Here is a 19,320-nt window from a genome sequence, read left to right on the forward strand (position 1 = left end):
TTATTAGTTTAATTATAGCACTCCTTTTACTTTTAAAATGATTAATAATCAATTAATTAATTTTGATTATTGGGGAGATTGTTTTAATTCTACTTATTTTATTATTGCACTTGTGTTTTAATACTTGCACTTTCACTTTTAATTGTATTTTATGCATGGCTTTAACTAACAGAACTAGAATCACTTTTAACCATTTTAGATCCCCTTCTCATTTAAGGTATTTTACTGATTCCATTGGGACGAGCTCCATACACGCACACACACGCATACATACCTGCACAAATCCACACACACTCATACATACACGCCCCCCTCCAGAGACCCTGGGTTGGGGAGATCTGCTTTTTAACATGCTCTGCCGCCGTTCCGTGGTCCAGCCCCGTCCTGAACTTTTTAACCAGTCTTTTTAAAAAAGGTCTTGTCCTCACAGGGGTTTTTATAAGCTCTTAGTAGGGCTATGTTTATGGAGTTTTTTTAAACGCCTATTTACAGAGAGCCAGTGCACCACGCAGGGCTCCTCTTCCACAATCTAACCAAGTCTTCACCCTAAAATTAATGATTCCCCTCATGGGGACCTCCTTTACCTGGCGTCCAGGCTTTGTCCCAGTATCTGCAGGCAGTTGACTATGGAGGTGGCATTGTTTCCTGAGAAGTGGACAGAATGACATTATAAACAGGAAACTGTGTACAGTGTGAGGTTCCTATTTGTCAGGGATGTGATGAGTGAAGCACTGCAGCACTACAGCTGTGTCGCAATTCTGCTGTACTTACATTTTCTATTTTGAGTGCACTGACAAGAATAGCAGAAGATAATGCAATATGAGTGCCCAGATGTTTAGATGTGCTCATATCTGTCAAAAAGTTGAGTGTGCATTACTGGAAACGTATTATCCTCAAGGGCCACCATTCTGGTTCCATAGTTAAACAAAAATAGGGACCAAAAGTGTGTTAAAATAGCAGCCGACGAACACACAATTGTCAGTGAGCAAACAGGCTTGCAGATATTTATCATGACAATCGCGCTCAAATGTTGGCAGTAGTATTTTGCAATTTTGTATAAAAAAGAAGCAACTTAAAGGGGACCTATAATGCAAAATGCACTTTTGTACGTCTTTTATACATGAATGTGTCCCCGGTGTGTCAGGGAACTCACCAAGTGTCAGAAAATACAACCCTCTCTTTTCCTCCATACCCAAATCTCTAAAAACGGGGCTGCAATGGATCTGATACAGACTGATACAGATTTGAAAATAGTCTGAGGTCAGGAACGAGGAGCTCCGCCTATATGGGCAACTCTCCACCTATCAGGGGAATGAGAGACCGCTCGAAAGCGCTGGAGACGATGTAGTACATATGCCAGGCCTGTAAGTGGCGCTGTAGTCTGCCACAAAAGCAGAATCAGCCCTTGCAAAAACAGGGCTGGAAAAGAGCAAATAGAGCGAAATGAGGCATGGCTAAAATGCATGATCTGTTTGGTATTTTGAAAAAAAAACTTCACAGACATGTTTTATATAGGTATGGCCCTACAATATGTTTCAAATATAGCATGATAGGTCCACTTTAAGAATTGCGAGTCTCATTTAATGAAAGTGCAAAGTCATTTACGGAAACAGCTGAATTCCATTTAAAAAAACACTGCCCTGTCGTAAATTCATATATTACGCAAACAAGTACACAGTCTACAAAGTGTACTACACTGAAATGTTCTATTGGAAGTATACAAATTGAGACACAGCTGTAAACAAACCATGTTCAACCCATTTAGAGCTGTCTGTCCATAGAAAACAAATCTGAAGAAACACATCCGTCATGTACGTGCTTTAATAAATAACACAGCAGAGCATCATATTCAAGGAAAAAGATGTTCCTCCAAGAGATACATCTTCAACAGTCAAGAAAAGTAGAAATTGTATAAGCTTATTAATTTGAATAATTGTATACTGGAAATGGTACACATCAATAATAAACATCTTTATTTGCCCAAATGTGTTTACAGTTGTAAGACATTTTTATCTTTAAAGGTGGAACATCTTTTTACTGAGTAGAATGGCATGGTGGAATGCTTGGATATGGTACAAAAAACTGCAATACACACCACACAACACACACAGCTGCTGTGCAGAGGATGATGACACACATACACTCCTATAGTACATTATATCAATCATTCAGAGAACCTGACAACCATGCAAGCCCACAGTATGTTTTTCGTCTAAAACCTTTTGAAATTACAACAGCTCACATGCAGCGTGGCTTCTCAGGAGCTTAACTAGGTCATCCAGTAATGAATTTTTAATTATTGAGACTACGGTTCTTTTACTTAGACCTGAAACAGATAGAGAATATACATATTTTTGTCCTACCACACATTGTAAAAAGAATACTGTATGGAGAGATTTTCTTATTCTTTAATTCTCTCTTAGGGATAACTGTGTTATAGGCATTACCTCTGGTTCAACATTATATAAAACCATTCGTACTTCACTCATCACTGAGAACAACAGCAGAGGAGGAGCAGAGGTGGAAGCGTTAAGCATGAACGTCCTTACCAAATAAGGATATCCTATGTCTGACAAGAACTCCTAGTTTGCAGAAAAGACTGAAAAGATCCAAGTAAGGGAAGCAGAGGAAGAGATAAAAAGGAGATATAGAGGCACACACATGTCATTCACATGAAGTCCATTAGAAATGTCCAACATACAGTCTGGGTCTTATTCAGCAATTAAACAAAAGAGTGAGTGTGTCACCCTGAAATACTGGCATTACTGGCTTTGGTCGGTTTATTGTTGTATCACACTCACCTGGTCACCATCTCCTTCTCCTTGTTGGAGGCGTGGCCTCCGCTGCTGATTGGACGGATGGCTGTGGAGAGGAAGTACAGCCTGTGGTTTTTAAAGTACTGATCCACCAATGGCAAGACGACCTGAGGGTGAAATGGTAAAAATACACAGAAAATGTAGTGTCTCCATTTTTTTAAATAAGAAAAAAGGGTCAATCAAAAGAGCACCCTAAATAGTTTTTTTGCAAATCCAACAAACAACGTTTTTTTGGACATTATAAGCACAGCATTGTACCCCCAGTGAGTGGAATCAAAATATTGACCAATATAACACATTCATATTCAAGCTGTAATATAAACAAGTTGTAAGTTGCTTTTATTGATCAGAAACATCCCGTTCACACTTCTAGTACAGACACCAACTATTGGTCTAAGCAAGGGGGGGGGGGCGGGGGGGGGGGGGGGTTAAGGGCTTTACTTAAGGGCATCTCAATACTGCTGATTCACTTCCCTCACTTGTCACAAGCCTCATGGTCAGACCATAAAGTGGCACCACTGTCATTAACAAAAACAATTTATTTTTATTTCACCAGAGGTGGGAGAAGTACTCAGATCTTGTTCTTGAGTAAAAGTAGAAGTACTCAGATCTTGTACTTGAGTAAAAGTAGAAGTACCATAGTGTAGAAATAGTCTGTTACAGTAAAAGTCCTGCATTCAAAATGTTCCTCAAGTAAAAGTAGAAAAGTATTATCATCAAAATATAGTGAAAATAGCGACAGTAAAAGTAGTCATTGTGCAGATTGGTCCATTTCAGAATAATATATATGATATGTTTTATAATGATTGATCATGAAAGTGTTCTCAAAGCTGGTGAAGGTGCAGCTAGTTTGAATGACTTTGTATACTGCAGGGTAGCTGGTGGATTTACTCCAGGTGGAACTATCTGATTTAACACTTGATTATATTTCACATCATTCATCCACATCTGTGAAGTAACTAAAGGGATTAAAAAATACGTGTAGTGGAGTAAAAGTACACCATTTACCTCTGAATTGTAGTGGGGTAGAAGTACAATATAGCAAAACATGGAAATACTCAAGTAAAGTACAACTATCTCAAAATTGTACTTAAGTACAGTACTTGGGAAAATGTACTTAGTTACTTCCCACCTCTGTACAGTGTTTCCCACAGATCTGAAATATACTTGTGAAACTTCCTCCCAGCCTTCTTACAGTGCAGACACTATCACAGATATCATTGCCGAAAACAAAAACAACGCACGTGCCTTGTTTGCTACCGTCGACAGACTAACTAACCCCCCAGTGTCAGTAGCCTCTGAATTTCTATCCACCAGGGCGTGGAATGATTTTGCCTCCTTCTTCACTGACAAAATTCAGAAAATCAGACAAGCAGTCAGTGCCTCTGCATCAGGAACAGCAAATGTGTTGTCCCTATATCCACTTAACATCAATTCAGACATCATGACACAATTCCATCAGATTAATGATAAAGACCTAGAGGACATTATTCAACTTCTGAAATCCTCCTCCTGCTGCCTTGATATTATTCCAACAGGATTTTTCAAAGATGTTTTGCCTTGCATGGCCTCAGATCTACTTCATATAGTAAACAAATCTCTTCACTCAGGTATTTTTCCACAGGCCCTGAAAACTGCAGTCATTAAACCGCTCTTAAAAAAGAATAATCTAGATGCTTCAGTAATGAACAATTACAGGCCCATATCAAACCTGCCATTTCTAGGTAAAATCATTGAAAAAGTTGTTTTTCAACAGTTGAGTAATTTCTTGCATTTAAATAGCTGTTTGGATGTGTTCCAGTCAGGCTTTCGTCCAAACCACAGCACTGAGACTGCTCTTGTAAAGGTCTTTAATGACATCCACTTAAACACAGACAGTGGCAGAACTTCAGTGTTAGTATTATTAGATCTCAGTGCTGCGTTTGACACTGTTGACCACAGCATATTACTAGACCGACTGGAGAACTGGGTGGGACTTTCGGAAACAGTTCTGAATTGGTTTGAATCCTACTTAAAGGACAGAAACAACTTTGTTTCTATAGGTAAATACACATCTGAGTTATGACATGTGGGGTTCCTCAAGGCTCCATCTTGGGGCCTCTTCTCTTTAACATCTACATGCTACCACTGGCTCAGATAATGAAGAACAACAAAATAAGTTACCATAGCTATGCGGATAACACACACATTTACATAACCATTTCACCAGGAGACTATGCTCCAATTCAAACACTGAGTAAGTGCATTGAACAAATCAATGACTGGATGTGTCAGAACTTTCTCCAATTAAACAAAGATAAAACTGAGGTAATGGTTTTTGGAGCCAAGTCAGAACGTATAAAAGTTAGCACTGAGCTTCAGTGTGCAATGTTCAAAACAACAGATAAAGCCAGAAATCTAGGTGTAGTCATGGACTCTGACCTGAGTTTCAACAGTCACATTAAAACAGTTACTAAATCAGCCTACTATCACCTAAAGAATATATCTAGGATTAAAAGACTAATGTCACAGCAGGATTTGGAAAAACTTGTCCATGTTTTTATCTTCAGTAGACTCGACTACTGTAATGGTGTCTTCAAAGGTCTCACTAAAAAATCTATTAGGAAGCTGCAGCTGATTCAGAACGCCGCTGCTCGAGTCCTCACTAACACTAAGAAAGTGGATCACATCACTCCAGTTCTGAAGTCTTTACACTGGCTTCCTGTGTGTCAAAGAATAGATTTCAAAATACTGCTGCTGGTTTATAAAGCACTGAATGGTTTAGGCCCAAAATACATTTCTGACCTCCTGCTAAATTATGAACCATCCAGATCTCTCAGGTCTTCAGGGACTGGTCAGCTTTCTGTCCCCAGAGTCAGAACTAAACATGGTAAAGCAGCGTTCAGTTATTATGCTCCAAATATCTGGAACAAACTCCCAGAAACCTGCAGGTCCGCTGCAACTCTGACTACTTTTAAATCCAGACTAAAGACTTTTCTTTTTGCCGCTGCTTTTAATTGAAACTGAGCCGTTGTGTTCATCAGTAAAGTGGAACTTCTGTGTGAACTATTCATATCTTAAACTGCACTGTAACTTTTTATTCGTGTACTTTTTTATTCATGTACTTTTTATTCATGTATTTTTTCTTTTAATGTTTCTTTTATTATCTTTTACTGTTTTTAAATGCCTTTGTCTGAATGTCTTTCACTTTTGTAAAGCACCTTGAATTGCCTTGTGTTGAAAGGTGCTATATAAATAAACTTGCCTTGTGGTGGTAGCCGGGGGGTGGGGGGGGGAGCACGCTCGTGAACTGTTAGTTCTGTTAGTTCGCCGGAGCCTCGCAGCGGGGTTACTGCGGAGTGCAGAATTGCGCCGCATTTGCGCATGACTGATGTGCAACAACATGTGACTCCTCTGTTTCTCGTAAGGTCTCCCTTTCTGTTGGTCGCTTGTTAGCAGACCCTTCACGCGATAGAGCAAACAGGTACAGGAGGCGTAGAGCGAGGGATCATTGTCCACTAGTTAATCGATCGTAGATGGCGTCGTGCTCACGGACGAATACAAAAATATACTTTGGCGGCCGTTAATATACCTGGGCGGCCCGCCCAAGTAAAGTCTATATGTGGGGAAACCCAGCTGTATTTCACACAAGCTTACAGCCATTGAGAGGGAACCAACTGTGTTCACATTTTAATAAAAATGTAATCTAAGACAAAACAATTAAAGATATACGCTGTATTAGGAACGCCTACAGGATATTCAGGACATAACAGTCATACCTCACTTCATTGAATGTCTTATACTGCCACGCTGTTTTTGTAATGTTATTTATCAGTTAATAAGAACTAATGACTAATGTATGTTAAGATGATCTGTTACTGCTGGCGTGATGACTACAGATGGAAAATATCATTTATTTGGAACATTTAAAAGCATGTTGTTATCAGGCATTTTTCCTCAAAAAGTAATCACACCCAAACAACCAGGGGATAAATAAAATAAAAATGATGACTTCTGACCTTTCCAAAGAACTTTATCTGTTGTTCATGAGGAATCTTCTCTCCCTTTGGTCTTGTTCCCACATCTAATTGATGAGTAGAACACAATCAGAGGCAATAGGGTTTATATTACATTATACATTAGGATGGTGACATTCATCTACACATTTTCTGAAGTTGTTGAGCTACAAGCACACGTTTTATTCTGTACATGACTTGAACATTGCATTACATTTATTCAGTATTCTGTCATTTGTTTAATTTTTCACAGAGACAGAAAAGTCTCACCGAAGTCCATCATGTGTTGGTGTGCCTGGTCTACGTATGTGATGAGCTGCTGGAGGAAGGTGTAGGCGAACCGCTTCTCTATCGCTGGAGTGTCAAGCTCCTGTGACTTCACCCCTCTGGGAAGAGATAGAGATACACACTGTTAGGGTGCTTACATTAGTATCCAAGCCAATCAGGCTTAATGAAAACACAAAAGCTCTTCAGAGTTCCTACAGCCGGCGTGTGAAGAGCAGAGCCTGTCTCCTACCTGGAAGCAGTGTATCCATTGATCTGCAGGAACTTGAGGATGTCTTGTGCTTTTTCTCTATCTTTGGATTTCTCTTTGGCAGTCAGTGTGTCATAGGGAACCAGCAGAGGATGGTTTCCTCCACCTGGAGACAACAGCAACACAGCAGGATGGAGAATCAGGGTGACACAAAGAAGACTGTTTGTCTGAGCACCTTTTTCACTGTTTAGTAGGGATATAACGATACCAAAAACTCACGGTATGATAATATCGAGATAAAAAGTCCACGGTACGAAATTTATCGCGATATTGACAAATAAAGAAAAAAAATGTGAATTTGTTTTTCTTTATTAAACAATACATCTGATTTGTACAGCATTTTAGTAGGATAGTCGTATTTTAAAGTGTCAACAATATAATAATCAGACCCTGCAATAGAATAAATCAAGTTTCACTTTAGTTTTTCAAGTAACTCAACTCTAACTCACTCACTCACTCAGCATCATCAAGGTTATCTTGTAGGAATATGAGCATGTCCACATTTCCAGGTAGAAGCTGGGATGTTTGGGCGTTTACAATATCCCCTGCTGTGGAAAAAACTCTCTTGCTTGGTACTGATGTTGCTGGGACAGAGAGATATGCTTTGGCCATGGGTGACAGCAGTGGGTCAAACTGTGCATTGTCTCTCCACCACTTCAAAAACAATACAGTGTTTGCCAAGAAGGTGAGGCTTATTGACAGGGCGAGATATAAATATACTGTTGGTACTTGTCAATGTCTCTAGGTATGTACATGTAGCCCTGTAAATACCATGTCCTTTATTGTTATCTGTTGTTTTATGTTCATGTTGTAACCTACTTGCTGCCATGTTGGACAGGTCTCCCTTGAAAAAGAGATCGATGATCTCAATGGGACTATCTGGTTAAATAAAGTTAAAAAAAAAAAAACTATTTAAAAAAAAATCGCGGTAGATTTTGTCAGTCTCACAACGGTATTGAGAAATGTATTTACCGTGATATCGCAATATTCGATATATCGTTACATCCCTACTGTTTAGTAAACTACAGTAGCCATGAGAGGGAGGTTTAGCTCAGAGATTCAAACTGTTTTTAATTATTTGTTGTGTTTTCAGGAATAAGATAACGTGGATGGTGATGGCAGAAAATAAAAGGTTTGTTAAATGTATTGAGTTGGTGTTGTGTTATATCCACCTTTGGCTTCCAGCTCCATTTTCTTTTTCCTGGCCCAGATATTATGATAATTCTCTGCAAGCAGCTCTGCCATAGCCTGGAGAAACACAATGTTAAACACATGACTCTGTTACGCTAAACATATTTCTGAAACTATCCAACCACAATATCTGAGAGTTTCTATACCGACGTCATGCACTCTGCATACTATTCCTCAGTTCTAATCAGCCCAGTGCTCACAGATTTCACACGTTTCTCTTTTTATGACCAATCTTGTTGTGTGACAGTAACCTACCTGCATGTCTCTGGACAGTGTCACATTGCTCATATCGATGGGCCTGGGGCTGAAAGCTGGAGCTCCTTCAAAAGACAGCTGTGGAAGACACATTATATTGATGTCCCTTTTTCATACTATATTACCCTGTGGCTTGTTATTTTTTTACAATTCCTTTACTAGAAGTATTTTACAGTTCAATAGATCTGTGCTAGTGTAAATGTCGTCATGATATCTGTCCCAACCCAGAGATATGTATTATGCATTTGTGTGTGTGCGTGCGTGCGTGCGTGTGTACCTGGCTGGCCTGTGATATCCTCCTGGACTTATTGTGCAGGCTGGCAGGGTCTCCTTCTCTGATCCTGTCGATGCTCCAGCCCCACGACAGCATGGTCTTCAGAGACTCTCTGACTGAACAGCAGTACGCCTCTTTATCCTGCAAGATTACAACCACACTTAAGACCAGAGCTACCAGCGAATCATGCCTCTAAAAATCATTTCACCCGCAAAATTGCAATAAACCACAACATACTGCAAGCTATCAAACTAAAGGTGAGTGCAAAGTGTGAATTATACAGTCATTCCTTGCATTTATTCATAAAATATTTGTTTAAGGATATTTTTAAACGCATGCAGTTGCTCGCTCTGGAGTAAGACAGACTTCTCACTTATTACATTACATTACATTGCATTTAGCTGACGCTTTTATCCAAAGCGACTTACAATAAGTGCGTTCGACCAACAAAATACAAACTTGAAGAAAACAGAATCATATAAGTACATCAGGTTTCATAGAGCAAAAACATTTCAAGTGCTACTCAACTGGCTTTAGATAAGCCAGTCCTTTATTAGTATAAAAGTGCTTTGTTAATAGTTCTATCGCTCGAAGTGGAGTCGAAAGAGATGAGTTTTCAGTCTGCGCCGGAAGATGTGCAAGCTATCTGCTGTCCTGATGTCAATGGGGAGCTCATTCCACCATCCTGGAGCCAGGATAGCAAACCCACGTGTTTTCGCCGTTGGGAACTTGGGTCCCCCTCGCAGCGAGGGCGCAACGAGTCGTTTGGCTGATGCAGAGCGTAGTGCACGCGCTGGGGTGTACGGTTTAACCATGTCCTGGATGTAGGAAGGGCCAGATCCATTCGCAGCATGGTACGCAAGTACCAGTGTCTTGAAGTGGATTCTAGCAGTTACCGGAAGCCAGTGAAGCGAGCGGAGGAGCGGAGTGGTGTGGGAGAATTTAGGAAGGTTGAAGACCAGACGAGCCGCTGCATTCTGGGTGAGCTGCAGAGGTCGGATGGCACATGCAGGTAGACCAGCCAGGAGGGAGTTGCAGTAGTCTAGGCGTGAGATGACGAGAGCCTGGACCAGAACCTGAGTCACTTTCTGGGTCAGCTGGGGACGTATCTTCCTGATGTTGTAAAGCGTGTATCTGCAGCAACGGGTTGTAGCAGCGATGTTTGCAGTGAAGGACAGGTTGTTATCTAGGGTCACACCCAGATTCCTTGCAGTCTGAGTCGGGGAAACAACTGAGGTGCCGATGTCGATTGTTAGGTCAAGAGTGGGACAATCTTTTCCGGAAGGAAGAGCAGCTCAGTCTTGTCAAAGTTGAGCTTGAGGTGATGAGCAGACATCCACTGAGAGATGTCAGCTAGACAAGCAGAGATGCGTGCGACGACCTGGGTCTCTGAGCGGGGAAAGGACAGAATTAATTGGGTGTCGTCAGCATAGCAGTGGTAAGAAAAACCATGCGGGCTAACGACTGATCCGAGCGAGTTTGTGTACAGGGAGAAGAGGAGGGGACCAAGAACAGAGCCCTGAGGGACCCCTGTAGTTAATTGACAAGGGTCGGACTCAGACCCTCTCCAAGTCACCCTGTAGGTACGGTCTTTGAGGTATGAGGTGAGGAGGGAAAGTGCAGAGCCTGAAACTCCAAGTTTTTGGAGAGTGCGAAGGAGGATCTGATGATTCACCGTGTCGAATGCAGCAGACAGGTCCAACAGGATGATGACAGAGGAGAGGGATGCAGTTTTGGCAGTGTCTGCAAGTCTGAAAAAAACCCTCAAATGCATAACATTGCAGTCTGTGAAGGGTAAATAATACATTTTATATTAGCGGTTAAGGCATCAGTTAAGGGTTTAATTTGGTCTTTTGGTTAACATTAGATGTTAATAGGTGTTACTCACCAAAAAGGGCGTATCCTTCAGCTCTAATAAATGTGGTGCATGTAAATTATTCCCCATTAAATGTTTGATGTGCCAATGTTTAAAATCTGCATTATTTGCATTCATGTTAGCTTTCCATTCGTCAACATTGTATCACCTGTGGATGTGCATGAAATAAACAAAACAGCAACCCACTCGTGTAAACATGTAACCATAGCACTACTACAGGTTGTAATATGTGCAAGTTAGCTTGTCTGAAGGTAAGGCTTGTGTCAGTGGCACTACAGTTATGGTAGGATATCAACTTGCTCTTTCGAACAGTGGCCTAAATCTGACTAGTTTGCACCAAAACTATTCTGGGTATCCACACTCATGCTAGGATAGTGACAGATGATAGACCAGAATAAGGAACATGAGCTGACACTGAACTTGAGAGCTTCTCTGAATTGTGCAGGCTTTTGTGGGACAGATCCGGCTCACATTCAGTGATACTGTGTTGTGACACTGCTGAGCACAATGCTACCTGTGTAAAACAAAATGCATCATTTTTGAAAAACAATGAGAACATAAAACCAGACTGTACCCACCTTATCAGAAATGCCTTTGTAAGGTTTCAGTAAAGGGTGGCTCTTGGAGATTTCACATATCTGTTCCGCATATGACCAGCCATTGGAAAACTAGGAGATACATAAGAGACATTTTAAAATGCATTAAATGTTTATATTATAATTTCGGAGATGTCAGTAGGTTTATTGCAACTTTGTGACAGGTCTACTATATAATTAGTTATTGTTTTGTCTGCTCCTTACCCTTTCTATACACCACTTCTCATGGTTGTGCTCTGCATATCTGGTTATAAAATAGTCAAGTTTCTCTGGGACAGTCACACTGAGGAACACAGAAAACAAAGGAAAACAAATTCAAATATATGGGGTCACCTGCAAGCAAAGTCAGGAAAAGTATAATATTAAATTATTGGTTCCTTTTATTACTTTTTTGACAAAAAAACATAATATTTGGGACCTTATTTATTTGAAACGAGTGGATATGCTCAGAGAAAACGTAAGAAAATGAAGTTAATAAATGTGTGTTATACCTGGTGGTGTCAGCAGGCTGTGGGGTGAAGTTTCCCTCTGAGTCCATGGACGACTGTTTCTCCATCATGGCCATGTAGTTAGACTCCATGTAGTCGGGGGGGAGAGCTCCAGCCACCGCACTGAGACACGGCAGCGCCAGCTTAAACAGCTCCTGGTCATACCGCTGTGTCAACACATGTAAAACAGTTTGCTGCTTTAAACACACTCACAGACAACACGACGAGCCTGTCTGTTGATGTAAAAACATATATTATTCCATGTACATTTACAGTATGCTGTTCTAAATGTATATGCTCATGGTTAGATTATTGAATTTATTTTAGGTCCCTTTGGATAAAAGTGTCAGCTATATGAAATCACATGTGTGCAAGATATGAGCATTGTCTACTTTTGTATAGATGAAAAAGGTGCTTTTTCAAAAATGAAAAACGTAGCTAAATAACTTGAAGGCACTACAACTACTGTCAATGATCAAAAGACAGCAAGAAAGTTCTCATACTAATACATATACTAGATTTGGTTTAGAGTTTCTGGCATTTATAAATGTCTGCTGTTTAATGTTGTAATGTCATCTGTATAGCTGAATGATTTTTGTCCGGTTTGAAATATTACCCTGATGATGTCATAGGGATGTCAGCAGGGTTTCCTCTGCTTTGTGTTGGAGACTAATCTATTAAGAAATAGGCCTAATCTAGAGCCTCACCTTGAGAGACAGAGCATCAAAAATTCCCCAGAAGAGTTTCCTGGAGAGGTGAAGCTCTTCATCTGATGCCGCTCCGAAGCTGCCCCAGCCCCCCGCCAGGCAGTAATACTTCCAACAACGCTCGTAGTGATTGGTCAACAGCTGGATGAAGTCAAGAGGACTTTTATTAACCGTATGCTACCATGTTCAATTAAACAGTGCAGAAGACGGCACAAATTCACTCAAATCAAATGTGTTAAATAATACATCTGAAATAAGAGATGCTGGAGCAAAGGAAAACAAAATGATTGTGTTGTTGATTGATATATAAATCCCATCAATTATATAGGAATACAAATATGTTTTATGAGTGGTTGTCAAAAAATATCAAATACACTTTTCCTTTATACTACCGTCATCACAATTTCATGTTGGAGTGGAGAATCTTCTCTGGCTTTTTGTGAAGGTCTGAGCTCAGGTAACCTTCAACACTTTGAAATGTAAATGGAGCAGCGATAGACCTGCAATGTGTGTCTTACCTTCAGAGGCATCTTGGTGTGTTCATTGAGCAGAGGAACGTCAAACACCAGCCTCCTCAGCAGATGCTGCATCATCGAAGGCCTCAGCTTTCTGCACATTATTAGGACGACATATACTAGTTATCTATCATTTGTTTAAGTAGCCGTAAGAGTTAGTTACTCTGTGTTAGTTCTTACCCGCAGGCAGCCAGCAGACACTCCTCAATGGCGTCCCTCTGGGCCTTGGTGAGGCAGCAGCCTTTGGACAGGCGGTAGACGGTGTGGAGGAGGGAGTCGATGAGCGAGGCGAACGGCTCCGTTCCCGCAAACAGAGGAGCACATTTAGTGAGGAGGGGCAACACGGCTGTGCACAGATACCTGTTGAGGGCCAAGGCCATGTCTGTGGCACTGAGAGCAACCTGACACAAAAACAGAGACAGGAGAAGAGGGGAAAGATGGAGAAAATAATATATTAGTGTGTGATCAAGTACTGTGTAAAAAATATGCATTATAAGACTGAGATAATCATTTATGCCTGGAGTTTGGCGCTGGCTGCTGGAGTGAAGGGAGAGGCTCGGCCGGAGGCCAGACAGCTGATCGGAATCAGGTAATCAGTCACTGAATAAAAGCATGTGGTAACCTGGTTCTGGTCGGTCTTGCAGTAGGCTGGATCCTGGAAGGTCGCTAAAGGACCTGTGAAGGTCGCCACACGGGCAACTTTTGCAACCCGTGTTGTGTACTTGGTTTCGGTGCTAATAAACGCCTGTGTTCAACCCAAACCCTGCTCTTTCTGTCCCTCTTTGAACCCTGTGTGAGCGGAGAGGCTCACAATGTGTTAATCCTTTAAAACGCACTTGTAATACCCAAATCACAGCACATACAGACGATCAAGGATAGACACACAAACCAACAAGCTTACACTTTAAAAAAGATAAGACACTCAGTTCAAATGTTGAAAGGATAATCTTCTCTTCGAGCATTCAGCTTATCAAAAGAACAGTTAAGATATCCAAACGTTTCCATGACTTTTTACATTTTTATCACAATTTCCTTGCACTCAGGCTAAAGAAACATGAAAAGCAACTAATGTGTACTCACTGAATACATTATCTGGCACGTTTATGGACAGATTGATAGTCACGATTATTTTTGATTAAAATTTAGATCATGATTATATATCCTGATTATTCATTGGTGTAGGTGTAAATATTTTTGAAGGCCTGTTGAATGTATTCTGAGAGGCCCGTCAACTCATTTCTGTTCTCTATTGCCATCTCTTGCCATTGGTTAAGTTGAAAGCAGGCCACAAAAAAAAAGGCCAGGTCAGTCCGACCTTCAGACCACCAGGAAATGTCCTATTTTTCCAAGAGCCAGTCTGAAGCCCAGTTCTAATGACAGTGGGATAAAAGAGGAGCGATGTGTTACTAATTGAATGCCACCATACACTTAGGTGTTAAACACAACACTCCACACTCACAGTGTCCAGAGAGGCAGCAGCTCTCAGGTCTGGTAAGAAGCAGACCTCCAGCAGGTGCAGCAGGAAGTTTTGATCCTCTATACCGTAGACTCTGTCCAGGAACAGGACCATGGCTGCTTTATGGTCCGGACAGAAACCAGCCGACATGTCTGGCTCCACCACATGCCCATCTGTTCCGGCAGAGGCACACACACAAACAAACACACAATCACATACACAAACAAGACTGAAGTCAAGATTTAAGATCAACTTAATCACTCCTTTTTATTTGTGATTGCATATTTTTATGCTAGAAAATATTTTAAATCAGGATGTTGGGCATGTCAGATACAGTCAAGCTGGGTTTGGTTTGCTTACCTTTAGCCAGGTTGGGCATCGAAAATGGAATACTGATGACCCCCACCAGGTCCTCGATGGGAATCAGAGACCTCAGGATGGCTCTGATACGGATTGCTTCACCTTTACCAGCATGGATTAACTGATACAAAATGGGAAAATGTGTGTGAGCATCTACTGTATGAGTCTGTGTGTGTGAGTTTGTGTGTGTGTTTATTGTCACTCACATGCATCTCTGGAGCACAGCGGCCCAGCAGGTCAATGAGAGCAGCATAGAAGGTCATGATGGCATTCCCCATGTGGATTGTATCATCTTCCTCTTCCTCCAGCATGTCACTGCTACACACACACACACACACACACACACACACACACACACACACACACACACACACACACACACACACACACACACACACACACACACACACACACACACACACACACACACACACACACACACACACACACACACACACACACACACACACACACACACACACACACACACACACACACACACACACACACACACACACACACACACACACACACACACACACACACACACACACACACACACACACACACACACCACACACACACACACACACACACACACACACACACACACACACACACACACACACACACACACACACACACACACACACACACACACACACACACACACACACATCTCTGGGTTGGGACAGATATCATGACGACATTTACACTAGCACAGATCTATTGAACTGTAAAATACTTCTAGTAAAGGAATTATAAAAAAATAACAAGCCACAGGGTAATATAGTGTTTTTTTTCTAAAATCTCATTATCTGATACTATAAGAGCAAATTAATCCATGTTGTCTTACAGTGACTTGCTGCTCTCAGATGTAGGAGAGGGACCGTCTCTGGAGAGATCCTGAGATATCTTGATGGCTTCCTCCATCGCTGCCAACAACCCATCACCTCCTTCTCCTCGAAGGGCGGGACCAAAACATTCTGGTCGGCGAATCAGAAGCCTCACCACAACGTTGGCATTCTCCTCCACACTTTCACCTGGCAGCAGAACAGGAGAGGTGTTCATGACAACATACTTTGTGCCAAACATCCTACATACAGTACACACACGCATGCAGGGACAAAGAGGTACAACAGTTTCTTGCTGCTTACACTTGACTGCTAATATAGTCTCCGATAAGAAAAGGGACTTCTGGGTAGAAAACTCACCGTTACAGAAGACAGCGAAGCGGAGGAAGTCTAGGTAGCGTTCCCCCTCCACAGGGTTCCAGCCGATGTCAGGGTATCCGTTACGCACCAGCATCAAGCAGCTCTGCAGCCCACAGCCGGCCAGGTACTGCACCACCTGCACAGGGAGACAGGGTTTACAAATGAACCGTCTCTGAATTTAAAATACATTTAATTTATTTTCTTTATCAGATTAGTAGTTTATTTACTGTACAGACAGTGCTTTTATAAAACATGTCACATAAAGACAAAAACTATTTTTCCGTCACAATTGTATGTTAGGTGACAGGGAACGCTATGGAAGCCCTTAAAGGCAAGTGAGAGAAAAATAAACGAGATGATCGATTTTCTAAGTCTGACATTAAACAGGTAAAAAGTAGTAGTAGAGTTTCTTTACTTGTATTTGTTTCATCTGAGATTTGGGGTGGGACTTTTTTTTTTACAGTTGGATAATAACACTAGAGTGTCTTCTGAAATAAGAAGCTTGTGTGTATGTATGTGTGAGTGTGTGCAAACCTCACCTTCTCCAGGTCTGGCTCTCTCAAAGCCAGGGCCAGTTCATTATTATCCATGACTGATGCTGCAGCCACATCCAGAGGAGTAGACCCTCGCATAGAAGGAGAGGCTGAGGAGGGAGGAAAAGACAAGGAGAGGGGAGGGGAAGAGAAGGGAGATCACAGAAGGGAAGTGAAGGAAAATGTAACATAAATATAAATACAACTAAGAGTATAAAGAGTCTATTCGCAATAAAACAACATAGGAGTGTCTGTTCCTGGATACAGCACTGTGGGATACACAGCAATATTCACACAGCCCATGTTGTCTGTGAGACAATAAGCTGTAAAAACAAATGAGGTCTCACAAAGTGTCCATAACCTTGCCAGAAAACAGCACACAGCTTATCTTTGTACACACATGAACAAGCTGGGAGAATCGCAGTATGGAAGGAGTGAGAATCAACACTTTCAAGTATATTTTGAATGTGACTTGTGCATGTGTCACATACTGTTTGCAGTATGAAAAATATACACTGCACTGCATAAGTCACAAAGTAGAAAATATGTTCTTGTATGATATCGTCAATATGTGAATGGTTAGATTAATACATGAATGACAACCATGTACAGTATTTCTGTTTTAAAAGATTTACTGTTAGTATGCAAAACAACTCAGTATATATATATAAATATGTATATATACATCCTGTGTAAGAAGAGGTGAAACAGATAAGGAGGCATATTGCAGGGCAATAAACCATCAATTGGAAGGCAGTAACTGGCTTGGGGGGAAGCGGGAGTGGAAGCAGTTGCCAGAATCCAAATGTGTATATTAGTGATAATGTTTGTGTTACATTTAAAATATTCTGCAGACCAGATTGGTGTATTGAAATATGTAAGATCTACAGAAAACCTAACTATATCGAATTCTGCAGTCTGTCTAAGTTCTGTTTTACTGGACATGTCTGTTGTGAATCTGAAAACATTTGTCTCAGTTAAAGATGTATTTATACATGGTCTGCATGTGTGTTGTGCGTCAGGTATGCACACACTGTGATTCAGTATGACATCACAGAAGCACATTCTCACCGAGGCCTACGCTGCTGTTCTCCAGCAGGTAGCTGAGGTGATCAAACATGGCCTTCTGGTTCTGCCGGCTGATGCGACAGAAGTAACAGAGGAAACGACAACAGTTGGCCACCATTTTAGGAAAGGTGATTTCCTGCAAAAAGACAGATTTGCGTCAGACCAAATTCCTACTGCAATATTGAGGAACCATTCACATTACTCTGTATATGTTGCAGATTTCCGATCAATGCTACTTCTTTAAAAAATCATGATTATAACATTAACATTTATTGTATTTCTTAATTTTAAAATAAAAATAAATAGTTTTAGTAATAGTTCTATATTTGTTCCACATAATTCCTCTTACTGTGTATATATGCACCATTACACATTAAAGCTTAACCCTTTTATGTCTTATCCTAATTGGCAATCAGGCTGATTCTGATATGCTCCATAAAATGTTGTAATCATTTTGAGAATTCATTTAAATGTTAAATGCTCAATCAGATACAGATTAACAGTTTAATTAAAAGAATGACGTTTGACATTTACAGAAGGCCCAAAGATAAAAATGTGTGGTGATCCAGACACACTTCATACCTTGGAGTCTCCTCCGCTGAGCACGTTGACCATGACCTCCATGACGGTCTCGTGCATCCCCAGAGCTCTCATCAGGTTAGGGTGCTGGTAGAACACCTTGTTGTTCATGATGTCACTGCAGAGGAAGAGGAGCAGGGGAAGAGTTTAGAGGAGTTTTTCATCATTAGGGCTCTGACCAGGTTTATAATCTGAATATTATGGTGTGATGACGTATTCTTGTAGGCTAACACGCAAGTTAGCATCACAAGGGATCCCTAAAGAAAAAGCAGTGTGATTTTTCTAATCCATTTTGGTCTATTGAAGAAAATAAGATCTTTGGCAAACACACGTTTACGATACGTACACAATTTCTTTCTCCACAGCTAACCTTAATGCCACTTATGTTCTGTGTGATTATTTCATATTTTGGACAATTGTTAGTAAGGCTTTGGAAATTCACCCGTGGTGTATTTACTGACGTATTTCATATTGTAGTAGAAAACTTGAAAATCTCTTCAGCTTGTGTTAACCACAGATCTGATTTCAGGCATCTCACCAAAAAAAATCACTTTAAAAAAAAGAATTTGGGACCAGGGAAACAAATGAGGGAAAATCTTAACTCTAACTTTAAAAACATTCATGTTGTATTTTCATGAGAATCAGAAGGAGTGTTGAGCAGCTTGTCCTCACCCCAGCCCTCTGATCATCAGTTTCTCCTCCTCTCTGCCCATACGGACACTCAGCAGAGATCTGATCTGCCCCAGAGCTGCCAACAGGTTGATGGTGTCCTCGATGGACACTGAGTTTATGGTGTAGGTCTTAGGGAGCGCCCGCACCTACACAGATAAGGACAGAGTCATATATTTTAAACATTTCTAAG

General features: G+C 41.0%; 1 protein-coding gene across 12 annotated transcripts in view; it reads right to left on the minus strand.

The window, feature by feature from the left end:
- Window positions 1–19,320, minus strand: part of ryr2a (ryanodine receptor 2a (cardiac)) — a 332,105-nt gene that overhangs the window by 86,131 nt on the left and 226,654 nt on the right. For 8 of the 12 annotated variants that reach the window (XM_034214890.1, XM_034214888.1, XM_034214894.1 and 5 more), the window contains 24 exons: window positions 19,131–19,276; window positions 18,462–18,576; window positions 17,883–18,015; window positions 16,818–16,921; window positions 16,279–16,414; window positions 15,921–16,107; window positions 15,271–15,382; window positions 15,065–15,185; window positions 14,708–14,877; window positions 13,429–13,649; window positions 13,252–13,342; window positions 12,734–12,874; window positions 12,030–12,193; window positions 11,743–11,821; window positions 11,521–11,610; window positions 9,070–9,207; window positions 8,793–8,870; window positions 8,519–8,594; window positions 7,329–7,452; window positions 7,082–7,197; window positions 6,815–6,879; window positions 2,802–2,923; window positions 2,550–2,599; window positions 585–645 (listed from right to left, as the gene is read on the minus strand). In XM_034214890.1, the coding sequence (XP_034070781.1) occupies window positions 585–645; window positions 2,550–2,599; window positions 2,802–2,923; window positions 6,815–6,879; window positions 7,082–7,197; window positions 7,329–7,452; window positions 8,519–8,594; window positions 8,793–8,870; window positions 9,070–9,207; window positions 11,521–11,610; window positions 11,743–11,821; window positions 12,030–12,193; window positions 12,734–12,874; window positions 13,252–13,342; window positions 13,429–13,649; window positions 14,708–14,877; window positions 15,065–15,185; window positions 15,271–15,382; window positions 15,921–16,107; window positions 16,279–16,414; window positions 16,818–16,921; window positions 17,883–18,015; window positions 18,462–18,576; window positions 19,131–19,276 (2,840 nt within the window). The remainder of the gene's footprint in view (window positions 1–584; window positions 646–2,549; window positions 2,600–2,801; window positions 2,924–6,814; window positions 6,880–7,081; window positions 7,198–7,328; window positions 7,453–8,518; window positions 8,595–8,792; window positions 8,871–9,069; window positions 9,208–11,520; window positions 11,611–11,742; window positions 11,822–12,029; window positions 12,194–12,733; window positions 12,875–13,251; window positions 13,343–13,428; window positions 13,650–14,707; window positions 14,878–15,064; window positions 15,186–15,270; window positions 15,383–15,920; window positions 16,108–16,278; window positions 16,415–16,817; window positions 16,922–17,882; window positions 18,016–18,461; window positions 18,577–19,130; window positions 19,277–19,320) is intronic. The other 4 variants (XM_034214889.1, XM_034214887.1, XM_034214884.1 and 1 more) reach the window with 1 other exon arrangement.

The sequence above is a fragment of the Gymnodraco acuticeps genome, unplaced genomic scaffold (assembly GCF_902827175.1).
Source record: "Gymnodraco acuticeps unplaced genomic scaffold, fGymAcu1.1, whole genome shotgun sequence".
NCBI lineage: Eukaryota > Metazoa > Chordata > Actinopteri > Perciformes > Bathydraconidae > Gymnodraco > Gymnodraco acuticeps.